This window comes from Musca autumnalis, unplaced genomic scaffold (assembly GCF_047663935.1).
Source record: "Musca autumnalis isolate F117 unplaced genomic scaffold, ASM4766393v1 scaffold_5, whole genome shotgun sequence".
In the NCBI taxonomy this organism is placed as follows: domain Eukaryota; kingdom Metazoa; phylum Arthropoda; class Insecta; order Diptera; family Muscidae; genus Musca; species Musca autumnalis.
The window spans coordinates 167,905,047-167,931,953 of NW_027412088.1; the positions used below are offsets into that span (position 1 = coordinate 167,905,047).

A 26,907-nucleotide genomic window follows, 5' to 3' on the forward strand; every position below is an offset into this window, starting at 1 on the left:
TTGATAATTATTTGGTTGGGCGGTTATTATTTAGACCTAACACGAATGACTAATAAAATTTGGAAAAAAAAAAAAGATACAGCATTTTGTTGTGACTGCGAGCTACACCGTGCATTGTACGATAAAATTTGCTATACAATTACTTTGTGGCCACTCATATTTTCAGATAAAGCTACAAATGAATTCGAATAATACTTTCATTAGCTAAACGGAGGTGAAATTGTAAACAGTGTAAAATAAAATATTAAGAGAAATTTGGAAGTAAATATTATAACGGAATAAATTGAATTGTTTGTCTTATGAAAGTGAAAACGGGAAAGAAGAATTTGGTAAATAATAATATGCCTGTTGCAGAACCTGCAAGAATCTACAACTTTTTACTACGATTACAATTTTTCCTTTATGTTATCGAAAAAATAGTAAGAAATAGTAGATTCTTGCAGTTCTGGAACAGACCACGTTTTTGAGGTTTGTGTATAAAATGTGTAAAATTGTTTCGCTATACATGTGTATGTACATTAGGGTTATGACTTTTTTACAACCTTGTATCCCGGTTTGATATTTAGATGAGTTTTTACCTAAGATTACATAAAATCTTAATTATGAAGTGATTCAATAAAAAAAGCTTCCGCACAAAAAACTTTTAAAGTTTTAATTTTTCAGAACTTTTGAAAATTTTTGAAGTCACTGTAAGCAGATATTTAACTGAAAATAAGGTATAAGGGCACACGACATAAGCACCGTATTATTACATATATGTATATCATTTTCAAATGGAATAAAAGTTATTTTAGTAATTAATAGGTAAAAGGTCATTTATTATGGTACAACAATATAAGGTAACAGCAAAACCCAGCTGACTGAACTGGGCTGTAAATCTAGTGTCAAATTCCATACGACTTTTAAAATATTTATTTCTATTATAAATATATCATTCCGAAAAAACTATTTCCTATAAAGACTTCTTCATATCAATGACATGTAACCTTCTCCAAGTCCGAACGACGACTAAAACAACACTTATAGAGGCGGCAAAACATTTGTTAATATGTGTGATATTTTGTTAAATTTGAAATAAAGCCCTAATAAACACGTGCTTCTTTGATTTCAAAAACAAAAGATTGAAACAGTTTCTCCTTTTTCAATGAATTTCCAACGATCCCAAAAATTTTTGCAAGAATTCTACTATTTGTGAGAAATTATGCACTAAGTGGAATAATTTGGAAACATTCAAATTAAAAATGTAACGAATTTTCATTCATGTTTTCCAAAATATTCAATCAAACGTGAAACATTATTAGTTTTTTTAAATTCCAATAATTTAAAGACATTTCCTTATTTTGTTTACATATACCGGTGACTTTAGCATTACAAACAAAAGCAAATTTATACGTGGTTGTTGTTGAGTTGTATTTGTTGTAGTATTTACTTTACCTTATTTGTTTACCATGGTCATTCCTTGAGAATTTCTTTTTCATTTCATAGTATTTAAAAAAAAATCAAATTGGTTTGTGTAGAACTTTTTTTATAATAAAATTTCATTCTCACTAAAAGAAATAATTTTTGAGAAAAAAATGTCACAAAGTCATAACCCTAATGCACATACATACTTCTTATAATTCTGAATCTGTACCGATAATATTAAAATTGTATTCATGCAGAGTAGTGATATTGTAATTTAAAAATATAAATATTGTCGATTTCACAATATATTATGGTAATTATGGTAATACATAGTGTCTTTTGCCTGACACAAAATATATGATTGAAGCAACAATATATATTTTAAAATTTTGTTCTTAGAATATTATTGCTCCTACAATATACCTTCTCTGTTTGTAGGGTATACTAGTCAAGTCAGTCCGATAACAAAATCCACGCTTTGGTAAAAAAAACGTCCAGCGGAAAATATCGTGAATTTTCGATTGTCTATTCTACGAAAGTGAAAACTAAAAACAAATCTGAAAGAAGAAATTTTAGTAAATAGTATTTTTATACCCTCAGCCTTTAGGCTAAGGAGGGTATATACACTTTGATACGATGAAAATGTGCCTCAGCGAAATAATGGTTTTAGACCCCAAGTATGTTTGGACGAAATGTGTTTCAGACAATTTGGAGTCGATTTAGCCATGTCCGTCCGTCTGTCTGTCCGTCTGTCTGTCTGTCCTGCTGGCTGGAGCGCACGATAACTCTCGAACGGACTAACCGATTCGGTTCTAATTTTGGCATTCGTAATATTTTGCCCAAACTTAGTTTAAGTTCGAAGATGAGCAACATCGGTCCACTCCTTCCGGTACCTCCCCCACAAAAGTTCGAAAATGTTCGGAAAGTTTGTGCGCACGATAATTCTTGAAGAGAGTGACCGATTTGGTCCATACTTTGTATAGCGTAAACTTTCTACCAGAGTAATATCAGGTTCCAATATGGTCTCAATAGGTCGACTCCTTCGGGTACCTCCCACACAAAATTTCGGAAAAGTTCCGTTTAGGGCCATCTCTCGAATCGCTTTGATTTTTGTTTTAGCAACTTGTATTCACTGCCCTCCATACAACGGTACAAGTTTCATCAGGGGCAAGTCCATACTTCCTGAGAAAATAGCATGAAAGTTGCAAAAAACCCCTAAGACATTGTGTGAGGTGGTTGGTGTGCAAGATAACTCTCGAACGGATCTGCCGATTCGGTCCAAAATATGGCCTTAGTAATATTTTGTCCAAACATAGTTTAAGTTTGAAGATAAGCCATATCGGTCCACTCCTTTAGGTACCTCCCCCACAAAGGTTCAAAATTGTTCGTACGGTAACTCTTGAAGGGAGTGGCCGAATTGGTCTATACTATACACATCCTAATATATCTACCAGATATAGATCAGGTTCAAATATGGACTATATTTGTCCACTCCATCCGGTACCTCCCACACAAAATTTCGGTTAAGTTCACTATAAGACATGCTCTCGAATCACTTTAATTTTTGTTGAAGCAACTTTCATTCGCTTCCTCAATTACGATGGTAAAAGTTTTTTAGGGGCAAGTCCATACTTCTTGAGCAAACAGCCCGAAGAGTGTAAAAACCCCCTATGGCACAATATGTTGAGGCTGGGGATCCACTTCCATAACGGTCAATGTCGATCTTTCCTTTTAGTATCTCCTCCGCAAAACTTTTGATCTTTAATCCTAATTAACATTTATTGTCTGTTCAAACGCCCAAAAATTTTAAAACCCCCTAAATACATACGTATTTTGGGAAAAAAATTTTTCAATATGAACAGGCTGAGGGTATATCTCTGTCGGCAAAGCCGACTGATTCTCTTTTACTTGTTTGGTGTTTCTTTATAAAATTGTACGGCGAATACCTCTTGTAATTTAACATCACTAGCTAAAATGTTCATTACCTGTCTGTTTGTGTGGTTAGTTGACACGATAACTATATACATACATACATACTAGCTGACCGGGTCCGCGTTGCTGGCCCGTTGTTCTCCGTTGGGTTCTCCGTGTAAACTTTAGTTATCTATCCAGTATTGATACACCCATAATTAGGCATCCCTCTAGAAACTTCATAATATAAATCAATGTTTTGACATAAATTCCATATAATGGTATCCCCCAAATTTAAGATATAAAATCTCTTTTATTATACCCTTCACCATAAATCGACAGTTTAAAGCACTTTGTGACCCACATATAATGGTCGGTGCACGTCAATAAACATTGCTATATATTGGATTGTTGGTCTCGGTTGGGGTCGTAATTATTACTGCAAAGAATTGTTGGTATAGGTCCACGTTTTGATATAGCTCCCATAGAATGGTACCGGCTGATTTTCGCTATTTTTGATTTGGATTTCACATCATTATCACACCGAAATGGCTGAAATCTGGCTTTAATATATTTTAAAGAGGAGAGCATAAATATTCGTATCGACCGAAAGACACGCCTTTTTATTTGCGCTCGGTATGTTACAGTAATAGGTTCACGTTTTGATATAGCTTCCATAAAACAGTACCTCCCGATTTTCGATAGTTCAGAGATATAGCCACTGTTCAGTATACGTCCTCGTTTTGATATAGCTCCCATAGAACGGTGGCGCCTGATTTTCGCTTTTTTTGGTGGATTTAACCTCATTCAGGCCGATCGAACGTAACGCTTTTTTTCTTCGCGCTCTATATGCAATAGTGGTAAAATATGTATGTTCCTTCGGGATATGTATGACAACATTTATATAATTCATAAAAAAATACTTCTATAAATTATAGTTGTTATTATCGAGATTTTGCTGTATTTAAAAAATGTATCTTTACCTAGCTATTCCAAGGACTGAAATCAATGCTCATGAAGTTTCACTTCCCACATTTTGAGATTTTATCCGTAATTATAATATTTTCAAAAATCGAACACGATCGCGGTATTCTGATTCCAATGATGATATTGTATTGTATATCAATAACTTTGTCTGATTTCCAATGGATCTTTCTGGAATTTCGATCTTGTGACATCTCAAGTTATCCGGATTTTACTGTATTCCAAAATGTGGAGTTGATCGCGCTGTCCCACTTATTGGTTAGTGTTCAGCGTTTATAGCGTTTTTAGGCACGCTTACAAAATTATGTATGTTATCTGAAATAATAAATGTTTGCAAATTTTGTGATGACCGCGATATTTCACTTTTCGCGATATTTCACTTCCGCGAAGACCATTCAGGGTCAAGAAAGTAATTACAGTAGTATTGCAAACAATCTGTAAACAATACGTTCAAAAATATCATGGACTTCAGATTTAAAAACAAAAAATTTTGAAGGAGAACCTCCGGTCACTACACTTAGCCGTATTAAAATAGCTCACGACCGCTCTATGCCACTTGTTCAAGCTAGTGTTTATATCATTTTTGTGTCACGCTTACTAAAATTATGTATATTAATTGAAATAATACATTTTTGAAAACTTTGTAATGACCGCGATCATTCAGGGAAAACAATCTGTAAACAATACGTTCAAAAATATCAAAGATTTCAGATTTTCTTAAAAACATTGTGGGGGAGGACCACCGGTCACTACTCCTAGCCGTATAAAAACAGCTTACGACAGTTCTAATTAATTGAAATAATACATTTTTGAAAATTTTGGGATGACCGCGATTTTCACTTCCGCGACGACCATTCAGGGTCAAGACTGTAATTACCATAGCATTGCAAACAATTGGTAAACAATATATTAAAACGTATCTTAAATTTCGCGGTTTTCTTAAAAAAATTGTGGGGAGGACCACCGGTCACTACACTTATCGCGATAAAAAAATAGATTACGACCTATTCTCAGACCTAAAAACTCCACATACAAAATTTCATAAAGCATAGTACACACGGTCCAACAAAACTGACAGTCAACGTACTTTTACGGCAATTTTCTGGCAAATAAAAACCGTTTTGTTAGCAAAAAATGATTGAAATACAACATTTAAGGTATAATTTAGTGATTAGGAAAGTAATTATTCAGCTAGATTTTGATATTAACGAAATAGACCTCGATGACTGTCAGTTTTGTTGGACCGTGTGTACTATGCTTAAGATTTCTCAATCGATTTTTCGGAATTTCTATATAGTGACATCTCAAGTCATCGGGATTTTACTGTATTCCAAAATATGGCGTTGACCGCCTAAATAGCCTATTTTCACCACCGGTGTTCCCAGTACATTATCTGAAATTTTCAAGAAAATCTATTCAGCCGTTTTTGAGTCTATTCGGAACATACACGCAAAAAAACGGGCTCTCTAACATATGTCCCAAACATATTTTGCAGCAAACATATATATGTTTGCAACAGTCCCAAACATAATATATGTTTGGGTCTGCAAACAAATATATGTTTGGGTGGAAACAAATATATGTTTGGGTGCAAACATATATATGTTTGGGTGAAGAGATATTTATGTTTGGGTGCAAAGAGCGTAAAATTCAATGTAAAACACTTTAAAATGTGTGCTCACTTGCTCTCAGTAAGAACTCACTGGCTATCTCTATAGTATACACACAAATGTTGTGGTTTTTTATAGAAAGGCAAAAGAACAACAAACACATAGGTACATACAAAATTCCAAAGAAATACATAGCACACTTTAATAAAAGAAAAACTGATTGAAATAATTTGTAAATAGTCACACTTTTAAAAAGGAAAAATATATAGAAACGTAGTTGAACGCTTCTCCTTAGTTGTGAAATAAAACAAATTGTCCTCATAGTTGAAATCATCAGCGGGGAATCGGCATCTAGAATCAAATGATTATGTAATGTAATAAATAAATATGGATATGCCATATTTCAAATATACATAAGTATGTATGTAATTACCAATATTAAATGCGATTTCTTCCTTGTCCAATAAAATAATTCCATTCAACTTTCCGATTCAATTATAAAATGTATTGGGCATTTAATTTACTAAAAATCACAATTTCTTTACGAAAACACAAAACACTGATTTATTCACTCACTTTACCGTCTTGACTCTACAAAGGCAATTAAAACACTGAAGAAAGAAAAAAAATAAATCATATCATTTCTTCTTTTCTTCTTCTTGGTTAACAACAACAAAACAAGAAACACACGAGTTTGACGCATACATGCCACCAAAGCCCCCTCCATCGCTTCTACGTCTTCTATTATACAATACACACAACTCTTTATTATAAAACAGCATTCCACAGCCGCGAGAGCACTGTTATTACTCTCGTTGACAAACATCCTCTCTCCACCCATGAAAAAAATGTTCTAACATAAAAAATATGTTTTACCCAAACATATCAAATTGAGATATGTTACAAAATGTTGCAAACATATATTTGTTTGGATCCAAACATATTTCTAACATAAATTTTTCTGCTTGTACAAACATACTAACTGTACAAACAAATGTTGTACATGCTTTTGGTTGAAATTTGGCCGCTGGAAAATCCTCTTATAAAAATAGATTTTGGGAATTTTCAGCTCTCCAGCAGGCAAAGAAAGTAATAAAAGATTCAGTGATCTCGTACTCTTGTGCATACGACTGGGTGATAATAAAGGTCATGGCCACACAAATACACACTCACATATCGCTGTGCTCAAAGGGTAGAAAAGACCACTTGAATGATAGGCAAGCAGCGCGCTGCAGCGTTCCAATATTCTCTATTTATTATTAGAAAAGATAAGAGTGATTGTAGTTGCATTAGGTTAAGTTACATTTTCATAAGTAGTTTATAAGTAGTATTTTATTCAATAAATATCAGTGTTGTAAGAGCACTCACTAAGAACAGACCTCGTGTCTCTTCTTCTTTAAACACTAACATACACACATTGCCTTTTATATATTAGATGTATATTCCAAGCCGATAAAGGTATTCGCTAGTGATTTGAGCTATATTAATATTTTATAGATAAATATTTAAATTGGTAGACATATTCCTGCAGAGAATTGTCGGTGCAGGACCGCGCTTTCATAGAGCGCACAATAGAGCAGTTCCACCCGATTTTGGAAATTATTTAATTTGATACCCTAGACAGATGGCAGAGTTAATGTGCATTAAAAATTCCTTAATTTGAATTAATTTTTCACCCTGACAGACGATAGTTTCTTCATTTATGAAACAGCTGATTTATGAAACAGCTGTTTGTGTTGTTTGTTTGTACCCAGCAGACCATTGCATAAAGTTTGACAAAAGTTCGCCAAAATATGAAGCAAATATACTTTCCACCACTGACTTTCTCACCACGATAAAGCAAAAATAAATTTAATTTATTCGCGTTATTTTTTGAGTCTTTTTAATATTATAAAACTGTCGCAAAACTGTAAAAAAACATTTGAAGAAGATATTATTTTGAATAGAATTATTTTGAATAGAATTGGTAAATGTTAAAAATAGATTTGATAGAAGGCTCGAAAAACGATTAGCTGCTACGCTATTTGCGAAAGAGCACTACTTATTTTTAAGAAACGCGAAAATTGCTGATTTGTTTTCCTTTTTTATTTTGATAAACATGGAAATTTGGCAAAAGACAATTGATTTTCAACAGCACTGCCATATTGAAGTTGCTAAATTCAGTACAAATTCAATTTGATTTTGTGCATTAAAAATGGGGATATTGTTCAAATTAATTTGAATAATGCTAAAGACCAAGTTCGACCTAATACCCTATACAGACACGTTAATTTGCATTAAGATGTGTATTTTTTAACCTGACAGACGACAGTTTCTGCATTTACGAAACAGCTGTTTGCTGGTTTTGTTGTCGTTTGCAATGCAAATTGTGTCTCAGAGTATGAATATGCTCACTCTCCTACATGAATATGGGCCCTCTTTTACAGCATTGCCATATTGAAATACCTAAATTCAGTATAAATTCCCTTTTGATTTTGTGCATTAAGAATGTGAATAATGCACGAATTAATTTGAATTAAGGCAGTTTATGTAAATTAACGCTGCCGTCTCTCTAGGGTATAATTCAAACGTGATTCTGAAATTTTTTTATTAGGTCGAACTTGGTCTTTTGTCTTTTATAAGATACTAGCAAAATGCCCGCTACTTCGTATGCGGAAAAGGAATAATATACAAATAAACAATATTTAATATGGAGAACACTGAAAATTTTGATATACTAATACCTATTTGTATTGACATTTAATTTCTTTCAAGTACTGCTCGTACACGTTTTGTTCGAATTTAAAAAAGACCTCTACACTTCAACAGCGGCCTACATTTTAAATTCCAGTCCATGTTTTATTAGAACGTTATGGGTATTTTGAAAATTTTATCCGCATTTTCCAACCTAATTATGGAATTTGTGGTATAAAAATGTAGAATACCATTATTCAGAAGATGTTACCCTATATAAGAGTTAATTTTTGAGACATTTTATTTTAGGCCTTTTTTTCTCAGGATGTAAAAACCTTCTTGTAAAACATTAGCCGCATAGATCTTCCTTTTCAAATGTACTTACTGTAACGTTCAGAATAGACAACAAATATAAAAACAATTTTGTTGAAAAGTTACGTCTGGCTTTTTGATTTAAGTACATTATTTAAAAACCGAATTCGTGTTAACCTAGAAACAATAGTACACTATTCAGTACAATTTTTAAAATCCAGGACCTTAGCTCAAATGTTGCACTTTTAGCTCTACTTGTTCACCCAGTGTCAATGGTATTACATGTGGAAACCTTTCATTCATTTAAATGCAGACTTAAATAAACATGCTGATCCAATCTCAACAGTTAACCTCAAAACAAATTTCATTTCTCGATTCACCCAATACCATTACTTCAATATTTAGTATTATTTAATACTTCTAGTACACTTATTGTACGACCACCTCTAACAATGAACCTGACAAATCAATAATATATCAGAATTTCACTTCTATTCCTTAGCCCAATACCAAATTTATTGCAATTTTGTACTTTTCAAGCACTAATCATATAATTCCATCTTCACTGCTACACCCAATGTTAAATTTAATAGCATATAGTACATTTAGAATTTCTCAATAAATCATCCAGCCCTCAGCCTAATTTTAGAATTTGTATGCATTTCAAAAAATCCGTATGTAAACACCAACACAATCCCTCATACAACAATTCGAAATTCCACCTATGTATATCCCTTCATGCAACACCAAACTGGTACTAAATTTAGCACTTATAGTATGTATAAGTTTCAAAAATTACTTCCTTTTATCCAAAACTATATCCCAACCGCGATTTAGTATTTTTCGTATACATTAGTACGAATTTCCAAAACTTCCTCTCTATCTCCACTCTAAACGTCAACTGCTATGCTAATACCGAATTTCACAATTTCAGCTCTACCCCTTTACACAATAACAATTTGGACCAAATTCTGTGCCATTTAGTAATTTTCGTACACTTATTGTACGTATATCTACAACCACATCCATATCTAAACCCTACACACCAACAGCGGCTATAATACCAAATTTCCGAATTCCACCTCTATTCATAATACCATTAATACTTTTCGTATGAAAGTACGAATTTCAATAACTATCTCTAACAGTAATTGCGAATTTCAGGATTCCACCTCTATTCATCCATCCAAATCTAAATTGTACCAAATTTAGTACCATTTATTACTTTTCGTACCAGTACGAATTTCCAAAACTTCCTCAATCCTACACTCCAACAGTAACCTTAACTCGAAATTTCAGGATTCCAGCTGTATCCGTTCACCCAAATATAAATTGTACCAAATTTAGTACCATTTAGTACTTTCCGTACCCATAGGTACGAATTTCTAAAACTACCTCAATCCTACACTCCATAAGTAATCTTAATTATAAATTTCAGGATTCCAGCTCTCTTCACCAAAATCCAAAATGTACCAAACTTAGTACCATTTAGTACTTTCCGTACCCATAAGTACGAATTTTCGAAACTACCTCAATCCTACACTCCAAAAGTAATCCTAATTCCAAATTTCGGGATTACAGCTCTATCCGTCCAACTAAATTTAAATTGTACCAAATTTAGTACCATTTAGTACTTTCCGTACCCATAATTACGAATTTCCAAGACTAAGTCAATCCAACAGTAATCTTAATTCCAAATTTCAGGATTCCAACTCTATTCGTTCCCAAAATCCAAATTGTACCAAATTTAGTACTTATCGTTCCCATATATACGAATTTCCAAAACTTCCTCAATCCTACACTCCAACAGTAACCGTAACTCGAAATTTCAGTATTCCAGCTGTATCCGCTCACCCAAATATCAATTGTACCAAATTTAGTACCATTTAGTACTTTCCGTACCCATAAGTACGAATTTCCAAAACTACCTCCATGCTACACTCCATAAGTAATCTTAATTATAAATTTCAGGATTCCAGCTCTATCTGTTCACCAAAATTCAAAATATACCAAACTTAGTACCATTTAGTGCTTTCCGTACCCATAAGTACGAATTTCCGAAACTACCTCAATCCTACACTCCATAAGTAATCTTAATTCCAAATTTCAGGATTACAGCTCTATCCGTCCACCTAAATTTAAATTTTACCAAATTTAGTACCATTTAGTACTTTCCGTACCCACAAGTACAAATATCCAAGACTAAGTCAATCCTACAGTCCAACAGTAATCTTAATTCCAAATTTCGGGATCCCAGCTCTATTCGTTCCTCTATCCTACACACCATTTGTAATCTTAATTCCAATTTTCAGCACTCCAGCTCTATCCGTTCACCCAAATCCAAATTGCGTACCATTTAGTACTTTTCGTACCCCCTAAGTACGAATTTCCAAAACTTGCTCAATCCTACACCCCAATTGTAATCTTAAATCAAAGTTTCAGGATCCGTTCAACTAAATTTAAATTGTACCAAATTTAGTACCATTTAGTACTTTCCGTACCCATAAGTACGAATTTCCAAGACTAACTCAATCCTACACTCCAAAAGTAATTAAATTCCAAATTTCAGGATTCCAGCTCTATTTGTTCACCCAAATCCAATTTGTACGAAATTTAGTACCGTTTACTACTTTTCGTACCCATAAGTAAGAATTTCTAAAACTGCCTCAATCCTTCACTCCATCAGTAATCTTAATTTCAAATTTCAGGTTTTCATGTCTATCTAAATTCAAATTGTACCAAATTTGGTACCATTCAGTACTTTTCGTACACATAAGTATGAATTTCCAAAACTACCCCCATATCTCAATCGTACACTTCAACGGTAATCTAAATTCCAAATTTCAGGTTTTCAGCTCTATCCGTTCAAATCCAAATTGTACCATTTAGTACTTCTCGTACACATAAGTACGAACTTCCAAAATCATTTCCTTCCCACCACTTCCCAACCTTGATTCCCATATCAAATATGAAGATTGTAGCTATATCCGCTGAAAATATACAATTGGTACCCAATTTACTAACTTTTCGTACACTTATAGGTCGATTTTCTAAAAACCCTTTGGTACATCTTTCTAACTCTCCATCAGTTACCCTCATTCCAAATTTCAGAATTCTAGCTCTTCCCGTTTGTCTAATACAAAGGGTACCATATTTAGTACATTTTAGTACTTTTCGTACCCTTCTAAGTCGAATTTCCAAAAACCCAGCCTTATCTCACCCCTACACACCGACAGCAACCCACAGTCAAAATTTCAGCTTTCTAGCTTCAGCGGTTTCGTCTGGGCGATGATATGTCAGTCACTCACTCAGTCACTCACTCACTAAGCTCTTTTATATATATAGATGACTTTAGCAAGAATGCCATGCTTTCTATGTGTCGAGGCCTTTAAGTCTGTTAATACAAATTAAGACTGCCGTCTGTCTAGGCTATGAATCACATTATTCAATGTGGTATTCAGTATTTCATTCTTACAAAGGATTGTGGGTATAGATCTATATTGTAATATTGCCTCCATCAAATGGATACCTTATATCCGATTTTCGGTATTTTCTAATGTTCTATTCTTTAATTTGCATCTTCTATTTCAAATATTGTTTTTTTTTTTTTTTTAATTAGAGTTATGATATAAAGTGATTATTTTCTTTGCAGGCTTTTGGTCTCAGACATACATATTTTTTTGAACATCTTATCTTGATTTTGTTTACCAATTAGTCATAAATACTATTATGTGTATAAATATGTATGTATGTTACCTGTATGTTTTCACACCGTACAGTCATCAATTGTTCTAGACGAAAGTCTGAACAATAAAGTACAATGACCCTTATCTAATATACAATTTTGGCAAGTTTGTTTATATTCCCCATTTTATATCCACATAATCACGCCGCATGCCAATGATTTGTGTTTGAATGTCAATAAAAAGATAATGAAATCATAAAAACAAATGAAAATCGCATTTGGGTTGGCCAAATGGAACCTTATACAGCCTTTGAAATGAGGAACGGGTTGAGGTAGTTAAGGTTAAAATATATGTCTCAATGTATTTCTAGAGGCCCCTTAATATGGGTAATTTTCTGAGGGCGGAAATTTGACCAAAAACAAGTTAGCACAGCGTTTAGTTCGGCCGGGTCGAACTTTGTATACCCTCCACCACGAGTTGTACTGAAGTGAAATGGAAAACTTTGTTTTCTATCGTTTATGGAAGTACTAAGCTCTTCACACTTTAATAGTTTATACCACAAGCAAAAACTAGACACAAAATATAAGCAGTGTCGGTTAAATAACGTGACTACACCTTTTCCACATGTAATTCGAAACATTCCAGTTGTAATTCGTAACATTTCAATTGTAATTCGATTATTCTATTTGTAATTCGTAACATTTTATTTGTAATTCGAGAATTCCATTTGTAATTCGAATTATTACATTTGTAATTCGAATTATTCCGTTTGTAATTCGAATTATTACATTTGTAATTCGAATTATTCCATTTGAAATTCGAATTATTCCATTTGTAATTCGAATTATTCTATTTGTAATTCGAATTATTCTATTTGTAATTTGATTTATTTTATTTGTAATTCGAATTATTCTATGAAATTCTATGAAATTCGAATTATTCCATTTGTAATTCGAATTATTTCAATTGAAATTACAAACATAATAATTCGAATTACAAATAAAATAATTCGAATTTCAAATGGAATAATTCGAATTACAAATGGAAAAATTGGAATTTCAAATGGAATAATTCAATTTACAAATGGAATATTTCGAATTACAAATAGAATAATTCGAATTACAAATGGAATAATTCGAATTACAAATGGAATAATTCGAATTACAAATAGAATAATTCGAATTACAAATAGAATAATTCAAATTACAAATGGACTAATTCGAATTACAATTGAAATGTTTCGAATTACAAATGGAATTCTCGAATTACAACTAAAATGATTCGAATTACATCTGAAAAAGGTGTAAAGTCTTAAAAATATTTTTTAGCCCCAAAGAAGACTAAATACCAAATTTCAGCCATTTCGGTATGATATGAGACTAAAACCTTTTAAATACTGAAAAATCGAAATGTACCGTTCTATGGAAGCTTTATCAAAACATGGACCTGTACTGACAAATTACTGAGGGAAATTTCGGTTGCCCCCATAGAAAATTAACTAAACATTTTCAGAATTTTCGGTGTGACAATGAGGCTAAAACCTTCAAAATACCGCAAATCGGGGGGTACTGTTCTATGGGGCCTATATCAAAAGATTTCTGGAGAATATTTTTGTAGCCCCAAAGAAGACTAAATGCCAAATTTCAGCCATTTCGGTGTGATAATGAGGTTAAACCCTTTAAAATACCAAAAGTCGGGAAATACCGTTCTAGGGGGGGGCAATATTAAAACGTGCTGCTTGATAGCAGGTCTCGGGTCGGTCAGCAATTTCACCTCGTTCCCATTTGCAAGACATTGATTAAGACTAATTATCCGAAGTTCCTCGTTCTTCGCTTGGAGAGGAGGAGGACCAGATTGCCTTGGATACGTTACAGCTGGATTCATTTTGCCAAATCTGGATAGCCATAACCCGATATCTTTGTTCTAAGTGTGGCATAAAACTGATTTGTCAACTTCAATATCGGTTGATTCCGATCTGCAACTTACCAGTTAATTTCTTTTGATGTTACAATTACCCGGGCCCAAACACATAGTGATGTGAGGTTCTCCAATCGGTCTCCAAAACCGCCGCAGACTCATATCCTGTTCCCGTTTCCATCTTGGAGCCATCGGTACGTTATCTTAATTCCAATAAACTAAAAATGTATGCTGCTGCTACTCAGCTTCAGGAGTCAGACGCAGACCAGCCAGACGGCAAGACTCAAGGCATCGGCACATCAGAAGCCTCGCCGGCTGGCTTTCTTGCTTCGCTAATTTCTGACCTAATACAAATAAAAAAAATAAAGAAGAAAAGGGTGAAATTGGCTCGGCCTTCTTTATTCTTTTATTTTAATGAAGCGGAGTAAGAAAGCCAGCCGGCGAGGCTTCTTGTGTATCGAGGTCTTCAGGATCCGACGCTGCTGCATTTATGTCTATAAAAGCATACCGAAAAGAAGGATGTTTAGTTTGACATGGATATTTGCGAAAGCAGACGGGACGTGTCGTCAATAGGTTGCACATAAATCATGCCCCATGCACGATTGCATGGGAAAAGTGATACCATTCATCGGCCAACACCTCTTTCGGTATTACTTAAAGAGTTTCTAGAGAGTGATTGTCTTTCACAGAGCCACCAGGTCTAAAAGCCTCTAGTCAGGCTTCATAGTCAACGCTACTTCCAGTTTTAGTTCCATACAAATCGGGAACAGTGACACTAGGCATCGTCGAAATCTTATTTGGGACTCCTAGAGAGTGATTGCCCTCCACAAAGCTTTCGGGTTTACTCTGAAGCGCCATTTCGAAGATCCATTGTATGGCTTTACCTCCGTGTTGGTAAAGGCGGTGAGATCTATCTTTCACCAGAAAGAAGTCTTTGTAGTTGACACTATTACCAGTTTTAGTTCCAAAAAAAATCGATACGGATCGCCCAGCTATAAATAACAAGTAAAAAGTCATTAAGTTCGGTCGGGCCAAACTTTGTATATTCACCACCATAAAATATTCTTAACTAAAATCGAATAATTTATTTATTTTCTTGTCCACAATTTTAGGTCCAAACATTTTTCGACCGCGGATACCCCAAATGCCTAAATTATCTAATCTAAAAAATGTGTTCATCCATGTGTTACCTATATATGGTGGGCTATATCTAAGTGTGGACCTTTGTTGACAATTTTTGGTGGAAAAGTTTTGTGACTACAGGGAACTTCAAATGTCAAACAATGTGACTAAGATACTTAAAATACCGAAAATCGCGGGTACTGTTATATGGGGCCTATACCAAAACATGAACCTATGTTTACAAGTTTTGGTTGGGAAGTTTCGTGACTGAAGAGAATCTCAAGGGTTAACTTTCGGGTAGTTCCGTCAAAAAATGATGCAAAACCCTCAAAATACCGAAAATTTGGATGTACCGTTATATGGGGCTTATACCAAAACATAACCTCTAATAACAACTTTGGGTGGAAAAGTGTTGTGACCAATATGAGTTTAAAATGTCAAATTGCAGCAAGTTCGGCCAAGAAATACAGCTAAAATTCTCGAAATACCAAAAATCGAGAGCTATACTTGATGGGTTATATTGAAAAATTTCAGTCAGACCGTTTTGTGACCGCTGCGAATGTCAAATTACGGGTAGTTCCGTCAAATAATATATGGCGGCTATACCAAAACATGGACCTATGTTGAAAATTTTTGGTGGAGAACTTTCGTAACCACAGAGAACCTTAAACGTCAAATTACAATTAGTTTGGGCAAAAATTGTAGCTAAAATCCTCAAAATACCGAAAATCGGGTGCGAGGTATATTTACCTCGTCCGCTTTGGAACTGGTGGACGGCAATCTATTTATTTGTGAAAGATAGCAAAAAGATCTGTGATGGTGTGGAGTGTTGAAATGCTCTAACACCCTGCTAAATTGGGGTTCGCACAGTCGTTAAGCCCGTTATTATCTTTCGACAATACTCTTAAGGTATTCGATCTGTCATACATTAACTTGAAATTTTAACAAAACATAAGGAAAAATTTTGATTACGAAAGTTTTGAGGTATATGTATCTATATAAGCGATATGTAAGTTTTCATTTCCATATATGTACGTATGTATTCCGGTAGTGTTAGTCCCCACTCTTGTTTTCAAAACATTAAATGACTCATCGATCATCAGATAAAAAAAAACTAACAGCTTAATTGATTAGAAACACTGTTAGCCATTTGGCAAATCATTGTAGGTATAATAAATAAAATAATAAACAACAACACAATAATTTTTTATCTAATCTTGTATTTACACTATTACGTATTCGCTGGCTATTTTACAACTTGTATTCCGCTAATCACAGCAATTTGTCAAATATTATCTAACATTTAGTTTCCTCATTACATGCTTACAGTTAAGATACCTCACATTTCCGCAGTAGTGCGAAAAAAACACAACACAACGGTAAACATGCCAAATATTCGAGCCCTACCCGAGACATTGCAAAAAATTGCCTGTGAAGAGTTAAATGAAATCCCCGAAAGAATTGATGACGACCTAAGAGATTTTCGTGAATGGATACAACGACAACGTCATCTTAAGGCACGCACGGATGATCAATTTCTCATAAGTTTCCTGCGAGGTTGTAAATATAGTTTGGAAAAGGCCAAAAGTAAAATTGATAAATATTATACCCTGAAAAGCAAATATCCTGAATTTTATACCATACAAGATATAGATGATCCCAAGGTGATAGAACTTTATAAAATGGGGTAAATTTAAGAAATACGATTTTTTTAGTTTCTCTTTTATTAAATTTTATTTTTTTCTTTTTTCAGCATTGGCTTACATTTACCCACACCCTTGCATGACAATGGTCCCCGCATCCAATATGTCCGTCCCGGCAATTACCCTACCGACAAATACACCTTTACCGATGTCATGGCCATCGCCAATGCCTTCCAAGAGTTAAACATGCGTTTCGATGATTATTGTGTCGTCAATGGGTATATTCAAATTTTGGATATGTCGTGTTACAGTGCCTCACATATTCTACAAATGACACCGAATGTGGTGAGAAAAATATCAACCTTTGCCGAAGATGCCTTACCTCTGAGGCAGCGAGCGGTCCACATAATAAATGCCTCACCGACTTTTGATATATTACTGAATATGGTGAGATCCTTAATGCCAGTGAAACAACAACAAAGGGTAAGTAAAATGCGGACTATATCAGTCCACTTCTTGGGATCGGGTTGTTTAGAAATTTTTACAGCGGATGAACCCTATAACGACGTTAAAATTTTTTTTCGGGGCAATTGCATAGTTTCTTAGTTATTGTCCCGAAAGCTCTAAAACACCTACTGACACCAACTGAATTGACTGATGAGCACGCTAACTTATGAATTGAGTATTCGAGTTGGACGAAGTTCCTATAAGACCAACATTCAAAATGTTCGCTAAAGTGTAGTTTAAATGCTGGCGGCTTGGCACGTAAAAGTAAATTCAAATCCAATTAATTATGAGATTCCGTTCGGTCCATTCCTTCTTTTAATTCAATTTAAGGGCATATCCCGGATCGTAGGTACTCATAGTGATCATGAGAACAATGGTATGCTTATACCTCCTGAGATAAGGGCACCTCAAGATGTCGCAATATTTAGGGCCTGTCCTTCATACGCAATTCGCACTAAAGGCCTGCGTACATAAGCTGCTTTGCCTGGTTGCCTTGCTTTTCTGCTTCATTTTTTGACATAATAAAAATAAAAGAATAAAGGAGGCCGACCAAATTTCGAACTGGGTTGCTCTTTTCTTTTTTATTCTTTTATCAGAAGCAAGCAAGGCAACCAGGCGAGGCAGCTTATGTACGTAGGCCTTAAAGGTCTGGGTATATATAAGTAGCTTCGTCGTCTGACTTTCTTACCTTGCTCCTTTTCTGACATAATAAAAATAAAAGAATAAAGAAGGCCGAGTCAATTTCGAACTAGGTTTCCCTTTTCTTTTATGTTTATTATGTCAGAAATGAAGCAGGAAAACAGACGAGGCGCCTTAAGGCCTCGACACATAAGAAGCGTGGCATTCTTGCTGAAGTCATATCTGATAAAAGACTAAAGACCAAGTTCGACCTAATAAAAATATTTCAGAATCACATTTGAATTAGGTTGAACTTGGTCTTTAGTCATTTGCCAGATATGACTTAAGCAAGAATGCCATGCTTCTTATGTGTCGAGGCCTTTAATTTTTTTCGCTTCGCTTTCTTGGATAAGTAAAAGAATAGAGAACGTCAGAGCAAAATTCGAACTGGGTTACCCTTAGCCTTTTAGTTATTTATCAGAAATAACTTCAGCAAGAAACCGAAACGGTAAAATACCCAACAAAAAACCATCGGTACATAATCAGCTAGGCGTTCTTGCTTTAGTCATTTCTGGTAAAACAAAATAGAACGACCGAGCTAAATTCGAACTGGGTCGCTCTTTGCCTTTTAGTATCTTACCATAATTTGCTTAAGCAACAATACCAAGTTTCTTATATGCCGAAGCCATTTCCATGATTTTTTCCATACATTGTATCGATCTCGAGCTTTTGACTGATTCGTCTTCCTGAAAATATGGTACCATAGGGCCAATTCTTCATGCACCTCTAGTACTAAGTTTTTTGTCTGGATCTTTGCCTTTGCCTTCATTACAACATCTTGCTCTAATTTCTTCTTTAGACGATCCATCATTTCCATGATATCATCCATATTTTTATACCCTCCACCATAGGATGGGGGTATATTAAGTTTGTCCCTACGTTTGTAACTACTCGAAATAATCATTGTAGACCCCACAAAGTATATATATTCTTGATCAGTGTGCAATTCTACATTGATATAGCCATGTCCGTCCGTCTGTCCGTCTGTCTGTCTGTCCGTCTGTCCGTCTGTGGAAATCACTCTAGCGTCCGAACGGATTGACGTAGGTTGATGAAATTTTGGGAAAATATGTTATATTTACGTAGGACTTTTGGTATTGAAAGCGGGCTATGTAGGTCCACGCTTTCGTATAGCCCCCATACAAAATGACGCGTGACGCGTCGTCGTTTTAAGGAATTTTTAAGATATTTGGCCCATTTTACCACCGAATTGGTTGTAATTTGGTACTTTGTGTCTCCAGAGGCCAAAAAATATTCCTACCAAAGTTGGGTTATATAGGTCCACGTTTTGGTATAGACCCCATAGAAGGCCCCATATAAAGTACGCGTCATTTTAATATATTTTGAATGTATTTGGCCCATTTTACCACCGAATTGGTTGTAATTTGGTACTTTGTGTCTCCAGAGGCCAAAAAATATTCCTACCAAAGTTGGGTTATATAGGTCAACGTTTTGGTATAGCCCCCATATAAGGCCCCATATAAAGTACGCGTCATTTTAATATATTTTGAATGTATTAGACCCATTTGACCACAGAATTGGATGTAGTTTGGTATTTTGTGTCTTCAGAGGCCAGAAAACATTCCTACCAAAGTTGGGTTATATAGGTCCACGTTTTGGTATAGTCCCCACATAAGACCCCTTATAAAGTACGCGTCATTTTAATATATTTTGAATGTATTAGACCCATTTGACCAAAGAATCGGTTGTAACTTTGTATTTTGTGTTTCCAGAGGCTAAGAAACATTTCTACCATAAAATGTTTATATAGGTCCACGTGTTGATATAGCCCCCATAATACAATATCTCCCGATTTTCGATATTTTGAACGTTTTAGCCTCATTATCACACCGATATCGCTGAAATTTGGTATTTAGTCTTCTTTAGGCGTATAAAACTTTCCCCCAGAAATTTGTAGGTATAGGTCTACGCCATCATATAGCCCCCATAGAACGGACCTTCCGAATTTCGGTATTTTGAAGGTTGTGGCCACATTAATCCACCGAAATGGCTGAAATTTGTGGTGGAGGGTATAAAAAGTTCGGCCCGACCGAACTTAACGCTTTTCTTACTTGTTTCATCTACCTTGCTCTTGGTTGGTGTCAAACTTTTGACCGATTCGTCATCCTGGGAATATAGCCCCATAGCTTTATGCCTTCTGTCTGCCACTTCCCCTTCTCGCACTATATTTTCGAAACTATACATTCGAAAAAAGACCACATGCCTCTCTGGATCTTTGGCTTGCTTGACTTTTATAGCAACAGTAGTGCCGACCTTTTGATCGATTCGTCCTCCTGAGAATGAGACCAAATAGCCTCATCCCTTCTGTATATCGCTTCTTTGCTCAGAATTGAAACCCCTCGCCTGGTTTGCTCGCCGTCATCATCGCTTTCATTGCAGCAGTCTCTTTCTGACTTAGCTTCCTAAGAATTTGCAATTGATTGTCGTTTGCATGCACTGCATTTCTTTCTGGTATATTTTGAAAAAAAAAAAACTATACTTCTTTTCGTTTTCCGTGAAATAATTAGGCGAAAAAACACAACACGTCATTCTTCAATGAGTGATTGTAATTCCGTCCTTCTCTGGATCTTTGTCTTGCTTGACTTCCATAGCAATCGTGAGCTCTAATTCTGCCTTTAGGCTATCCATATTTGTCATGTTATTTTCCATATTTTGGAGAATAGTTTTTGTCCCCACCACGTTCTCAGTGGAGCATTAGACCGATTCGTTCTCCTGGGAGTATGATCCCATTGCCTAACTCTTTCTGTTTGCCTTCCATCCTCTCACTGTCGAATTCGCTTTGAAGCTCCCCCATTTGTTTGTCAACTCCATGGAGTTTCATATTCATTGCCTTTAATTTCGCCAATGTACGCTCAGATTTTTCCTACTCTCTTTAACGGCATTCTCACGTTCACGTTCATCAGATTACATGGCTATATCAGGAAATTTATTTTTTATTATCCTTCGTATTACTGATTCCCGCAAATCAACCATGATCACCCATATACTTTAACGTGACTGCAACAACATACATATGTTCTCTTTATTCTCTTCTGTCGTGGTTTAGCAAAGGAAATACTCGCTCAGAGAGACTACTTACTTACTTACTTAGCTGGCCCATTACAGAACATTTGTTCTATAGGCCGAACTAAGAAGAGATCTCCATTCCTCTCTATTTGTTGCTTTGCTCTCTGGAATACCGCGCCTTTTCATCTCAACATCCACTTGTTTGCGCCATCTATTCCTTGGCCTGCCAATTCTGCGTGCACCGCCATGTGGCATGTATTCATACGCCTTTTTAGCGGGTTCATCATCGCTCATTCTTATGATATGGCCTAGCCAACGCAATCGCTGCATCTCGATACGTTTAACAATATTGATGTCGTTGTATAGCAGATACAGCTCGTGGTTCATGCGACGTCGATATTCACCGTCAACGCAGATTGGTCCATAGATCTTTCGAAGAATTTTTCTCTCAAACACACCAAGCACTGCCATGTCTGCTTGCGCAAGTACCCAGGCTTCGGAGCCATACATCAGCACGGGTAGTATCAGTGTTTTGTAGAGCGTTATTTTTGTTTGACGAGATGTGGCTTTGTTTTTAAACTGCTTACTTAATCCAAAGTAGCATCTGTTGGCCAATACAATTCTTCTTTTTATTTCACAACTGATGTCGTTTGTTGTGTTGACGGAGGTGCCGAGGTAGACGAAGTCTTTTACTACCTCAATATTATAGGAACCAACTTCCACAGTCGGTCCGAGCTCAATGGACGCATTGCGCGTCGACACCATCAACTTGGTCTTTTCGCCGTTTACCGCCAGACCCACTTTCGCAGATTCTGCTTCGACCTTCCTAAAGGCATCAGTTACTTCCTTTACTGATCGTCCCATGATGTCTATGTCATCAGCATAGGCAAGTAACATGTGACTATTGGTGTAGATTGTGCCACTTCTTTTGACGTTTGCCTCTCGTATAACCTTTTCTAGCAGGATGTTGAAGAGGTCACACGAAAGGCTGTCTCCTTGTCTGAAACCTCTTTTGGTACCAAACTCTTCGGAGAGGTTCTTTCCTATTTTAACTGAGGACCTCGTGTCAGTTAAAGTCATTTTACAAAGCCGGATGAGCTTTGCGGGAATACCAAATTCAGACATGGCTTGGAATACCTTTGAGCGCAGCGGGCTGTCGAAGGCTGCTTTATAATCGACAAAAAGGTTGTAGGTGTCGATCTGCATCTCTTGGGTCTTCTCCAGGATTTGCCGCAGGGTAAATATCTGGTCAATGGTGGACTTGCCAGGTCTAAAGCCGCATTGGTATGGTCCAATAATCTCGTTGACCATTGGCTTTAGTCGTTCGCACAATATCCCTGATATGATCTTGTAGGCAATAGGGAGTAGACTTATGCCCCTATAGTTAGAGCATACAGTCTTATCTCCCTTCTTGTGGACGGGGCACAGGATACTCAGGTTCCAATCGTCGGGTACTCGTTCTTCCTGCCAGATGGTGCTAACTAGCTGATGAATACACCTTATCAGCGTGTCGCCTCCGGTTTTGAACAGCTCGGCTGGTAAGCCATCGGCCCCTGCTGCCTTATTATTCTTCAGCCGATTTATTGCTGTCTTTACCTCATCTTGGCTGGGCGGTATACATTCAATACCATCTTCTGGGATTGGGACTGTGGTATCTTCGTCGTCTTCGCTGCTATTGGATACCAACAGATTTGAAAAATGTTCTTTCCATATCCTGAGTACACTATCTGTATCAGTTACCAAATTACCTTGCTGGTCTCTACAGGAGGATGTGCCTGTACCAAAGCCATCAGTTTGATGCTTGACTCTTTGGTAGAATTTTCGGACTTCATTCTGGCTCCTGTACATCTCGATTTTTTCACACTCCCGCTTTTCCATCTCTCTCTTTTTCCTGCGGAAAAGACGTTTCTCCTCTCTCCTTTTCTCCCTGTATCTCTCTCGTGTGCTACGCGTTGCTACGGATTGTAAAGTAGCCTTATATGCCGCATTTTTCTCTTCGGTGGCAGCACGACACTCCTCATCATACCATGGATTCCTTGGTGGAGGTCTCTGGTATCCAAGTATGGATTTTGCGGCTGTTTGCATGGAGTGGGCAATGCTTTGCCATTGCGCTGATATGTTATCGGGATGAGGAGGGCTTTGATTAAGCAATTGGGCTAGTTGAGTGGAATATGCTGTGGCTATCTGTTGTGATTGCAGCTTACCGATGTCTAACTTTCGTGTTGTGTCTGTTCGTACTTTGTTTGCTACGTTTAAGCGGGTGCGTACCTTTGCTGCAACAAGGTAGTGGTCCGAATCAATGTTTGCGCCTCGGAACGATCGTACATCCAACACGCTCGATGAATGTCTTCCATCTATCACAACATGATCAATTTGGTTTCTTGTTTTCTGATCTGGAGACAGCCAGGTGCCCTTATGAATATCGAGATGATTAAATCTGGTACTGCTAACTACCATGTTTTTTGCAGCTGCAAAGTCTATCAGTCTCATACCATTGTCAGATGTTTCACTGTGGAGACTGAATTTCCCGACTGTTGGGCCAAAGATATTCTCCTTTCCAATTTTGGCATTAAAATCGCCTAGAATGATTTTAATGTCATGGGCAGGGCAACGGTCATATGTTTCTTCTAAGCGCTCGTAAAATATATCTTTGGTCTGTTCGTCCTTTTCTTCAGTGGGAGCATGAGCGCAAATAAAGCTGATGTTGAAGAATTTAGCTTTTATTCGAATTGCAGCAAGTCTTTCATTCACTGGGGTGAAGCTGGATACAAGATGTTTTAGTCTCCGACTAACTACGAATCCACAACCAAACTCATGCTTTACGTCATGGCAGCTATAATACAGTGCGTCACCTTTAGGTGTTGTTGTGACGCCTTTCCCAATCCATCGTATTTCCTGTATGGCAGTAATATCGGTCTTGTACTTTTCAAGTACGTCTGCCAATGCGAAGACTGCACCTTCTCTATAAAGAGTGCGAACATTCCAGGTGCAGATTCGCAGATCATGGTCCTTAAAACGTTTGCGGGGTTCGTCAACTTTAGAGGGGTTTGTTTTTCTTTTCTTTCGTTTTTTCATAGTAGGCTGTTTTTTCTAGGGGAGGGTTACTAACCCGACGCCCAAACCCAAGTTTTTAACGTTCTTATGGGTGAACGCGCGGCACATGTTAGCTCACTACCTTTAACGGGTGTTAAAGGCAGTTCCCCAGGTGACACCACGGGGAGGTCAGTGTCCACTTGGGATGAAAGAGGGACCAAGATAAATCCTGGGCTTTGCCATGTTAAAACCGGTCAGGACCGTTCCTTGGTATCTTCCATCCCCTACGTCACCCCGCTCAGAGAGACTAATGCACAAAATATTATAAGCACCACCGCCGCAAATCAATCTTCTTAGTAAGCATTCGGAGCATTCTCTTGTTTACAATTTTTTTTTTTTGCTGCCTGCAGCCAACTTTCGACTTATAAGTTTCGTCGTGGTACTCTTACGACTGGATCCATCAATCTTCTGAATCGAGTTGATGAAAACAAAAGAGCCGAAAACAGTTTTGCGTCATTTCTGGTATTAGAATAAAGAAAAATTTCAAACTTGGTTATACTTTGTCTTTATTCTCTCAACATAAATTAGAAAACTTAGCTCAAACTGTCATTATATTTTCGGTTTAAGTATCTCGAATTCATGCTCAACTTTTGTTGCATTCTGACGCAGCAGATTGGCAATCTTTTTCGTAAAGTTCAGAAAATTCTCCTGGGTGATAGTTTGTAGGACTCCAGCACTGCTTATTCTTGCTATCCGAATGTCCTCCCTATTGAGGCAAATTCTTCAGCTTTACACGCATTGTTTATGATACTTACCACACAAACGGTTAAAATGTATTACGATTTAGTGACTCATTTTGCCATTACCGACTAAAATCTGTAGATTTGAATTGTCTTTATTTTCGGTTATTAATGAGTTTCGCTAAGTTTGCAATCAAAATAAAGTAGCGCTAAACTCTACATAGCAACTTTGATGCCAATTTTAATTTAAATTTTTATTCACAATTTTGAGTTTTAATTTACCAATTTTTCTTGGTAAATTCCGATATGTCTGAGGTGCCTTTACCAAAGGCGAAACATTTGATGTCACATAGTGGTGGTTCGAATCGTCGGTTTTCAATATTGGACCCACGTTTAACATACGAACTACTTCTTCAGCCCGATACTGGATCATTATTGCCCTCTAATATTTATATATATTTTTTAATTATAATTTTATATTATTTTTTTTGCAGCTCTTCATCCACGGCAGTAACATGGAATCTCTGTACGAACACATACCGCTAAAATATCTACCCAAAGAATTGGGTGGTGAAAATAGTTCCTTTGACGAGATCAATAAGCTACAATGGAAAGTCTTCCAAGAATATCGTGATTATTTTATAGAGAATAAAAAATACGGTGTCGACGAAAGCCTAAGGGAAAATAAATCATCAGATTATGCTCAAATCTTTGGAATCGAAGGATCTTTTCGTAAATTGATAGTGGATTAGTAATTAAGTATTCAAAATACATAGGCTTTATATGGTTGTGATAACTTAATTTTGAATATACATAGTTAGAATAGTATTATTGTTATTAGAATAAGTAATAACTAATAAGATTGTGTATAGTTTTTAAATAGTATTTTATAAAATAAAAATATAACCAGCATAAAACAATAGTATGAACTCTTTATAAAGATCTTGTTTTATTAGATTAAAATAAAGCATTTTAAACTTAATTTTGTTCCGATCGGCGTGAAGTGGTAAGTGGTTCTATGGAAGCGTAGTAAGATACAGATATGGAATCACATGTGTACCATACAGCTTGGGAACTCAATCTAAGAACGCATATTTTAATGAAATATCCTTTATGAAACTACTCTAGTTTGGACTGGGACTTCAAAGTACGCTTCCTAAAGAAATTTCTACAATTGATAAAAACTATAGAAACAAACGTTGTAAACTCTAATGGTACACGTTGAAAGATGCTTACAGTGCCTCAACATGACCGAAAGTATGTACGAAAGTTACTTGTACATCCACATTACATGACTTATAATTTTTTTGCTGGGATTTTTCTTTGAGATCACATTGGCACCCTGCCACACTGCGAAATAAACTTCATTAAATTATGTACTCTTAGAGTAAATTCATTAAATTGCTGTAGTGGGCAACTCGATCTAAAGGCCTGAGAACATAAGCAGCTTGCTTCATTTCTGACATAATTAAAAATAAAAGAATAAAGAAGGATAGGGAAACCTAGTTCGAAATTAGCTCGGCATTCCTTATTTTTTTATTTTTATTATGTCAGTAATGAAGCAGCAAGGTAAGCAGGCAAGGCTGCTTATGTACCAAGCCCCTCAGAACCCCTATAAAATGGTAAAGTTTTTAGTGTAGGTTTCAACGTGTATCATAAG

At 36.0% G+C, this 26,907-nt stretch overlaps 1 protein-coding gene across 2 annotated transcripts; it reads left to right on the forward strand.

Annotated features, from left to right (window-relative positions):
• Positions 1-26,167, forward strand: LOC141387429 (retinol-binding protein pinta-like). Of its 2 annotated transcripts, none has more exons than XM_073957089.1 (4): positions 1-329; positions 16,949-17,306; positions 17,373-17,745; positions 25,742-26,167. In XM_073957089.1, exons 2-4 carry the CDS (start codon positions 17,005-17,007, stop codon positions 25,997-25,999), a joined length of 933 nt encoding a protein of 310 aa, XP_073813190.1. In that variant the 5' UTR covers positions 1-329; positions 16,949-17,004; the 3' UTR covers positions 26,000-26,167. The 2 variants fall into 2 exon arrangements, with proteins under 2 accessions (XP_073813190.1, XP_073813191.1); XM_073957090.1 differs by lacking the exon at positions 1-329 and adding an exon at positions 449-468.
• The last annotated feature ends 740 nt before the right edge of the window (positions 26,168-26,907 follow it).

What these genes read in the sequence shown, in the direction of transcription:
- LOC141387429 (XM_073957089.1), top strand. Translation starts at nt 17,005, where the DNA reads ATGCCAAATATTCGAGCCCTACCCGAGACATTGCAAAAAATTGCCTGT. An exon ending in ATAGAACTTTATAAAATGGG is followed by an intron (nt 17,307 to 17,372) that starts GTAAATTTAAGA and finishes TTCTTTTTTCAG; the next exon opens with CATTGGCTTACATTTACCCA. An exon ending in CAGTGAAACAACAACAAAGG is followed by an intron (nt 17,746 to 25,741) that starts GTAAGTAAAATG and finishes TTTTTTTTGCAG; the next exon opens with CTCTTCATCCACGGCAGTAA.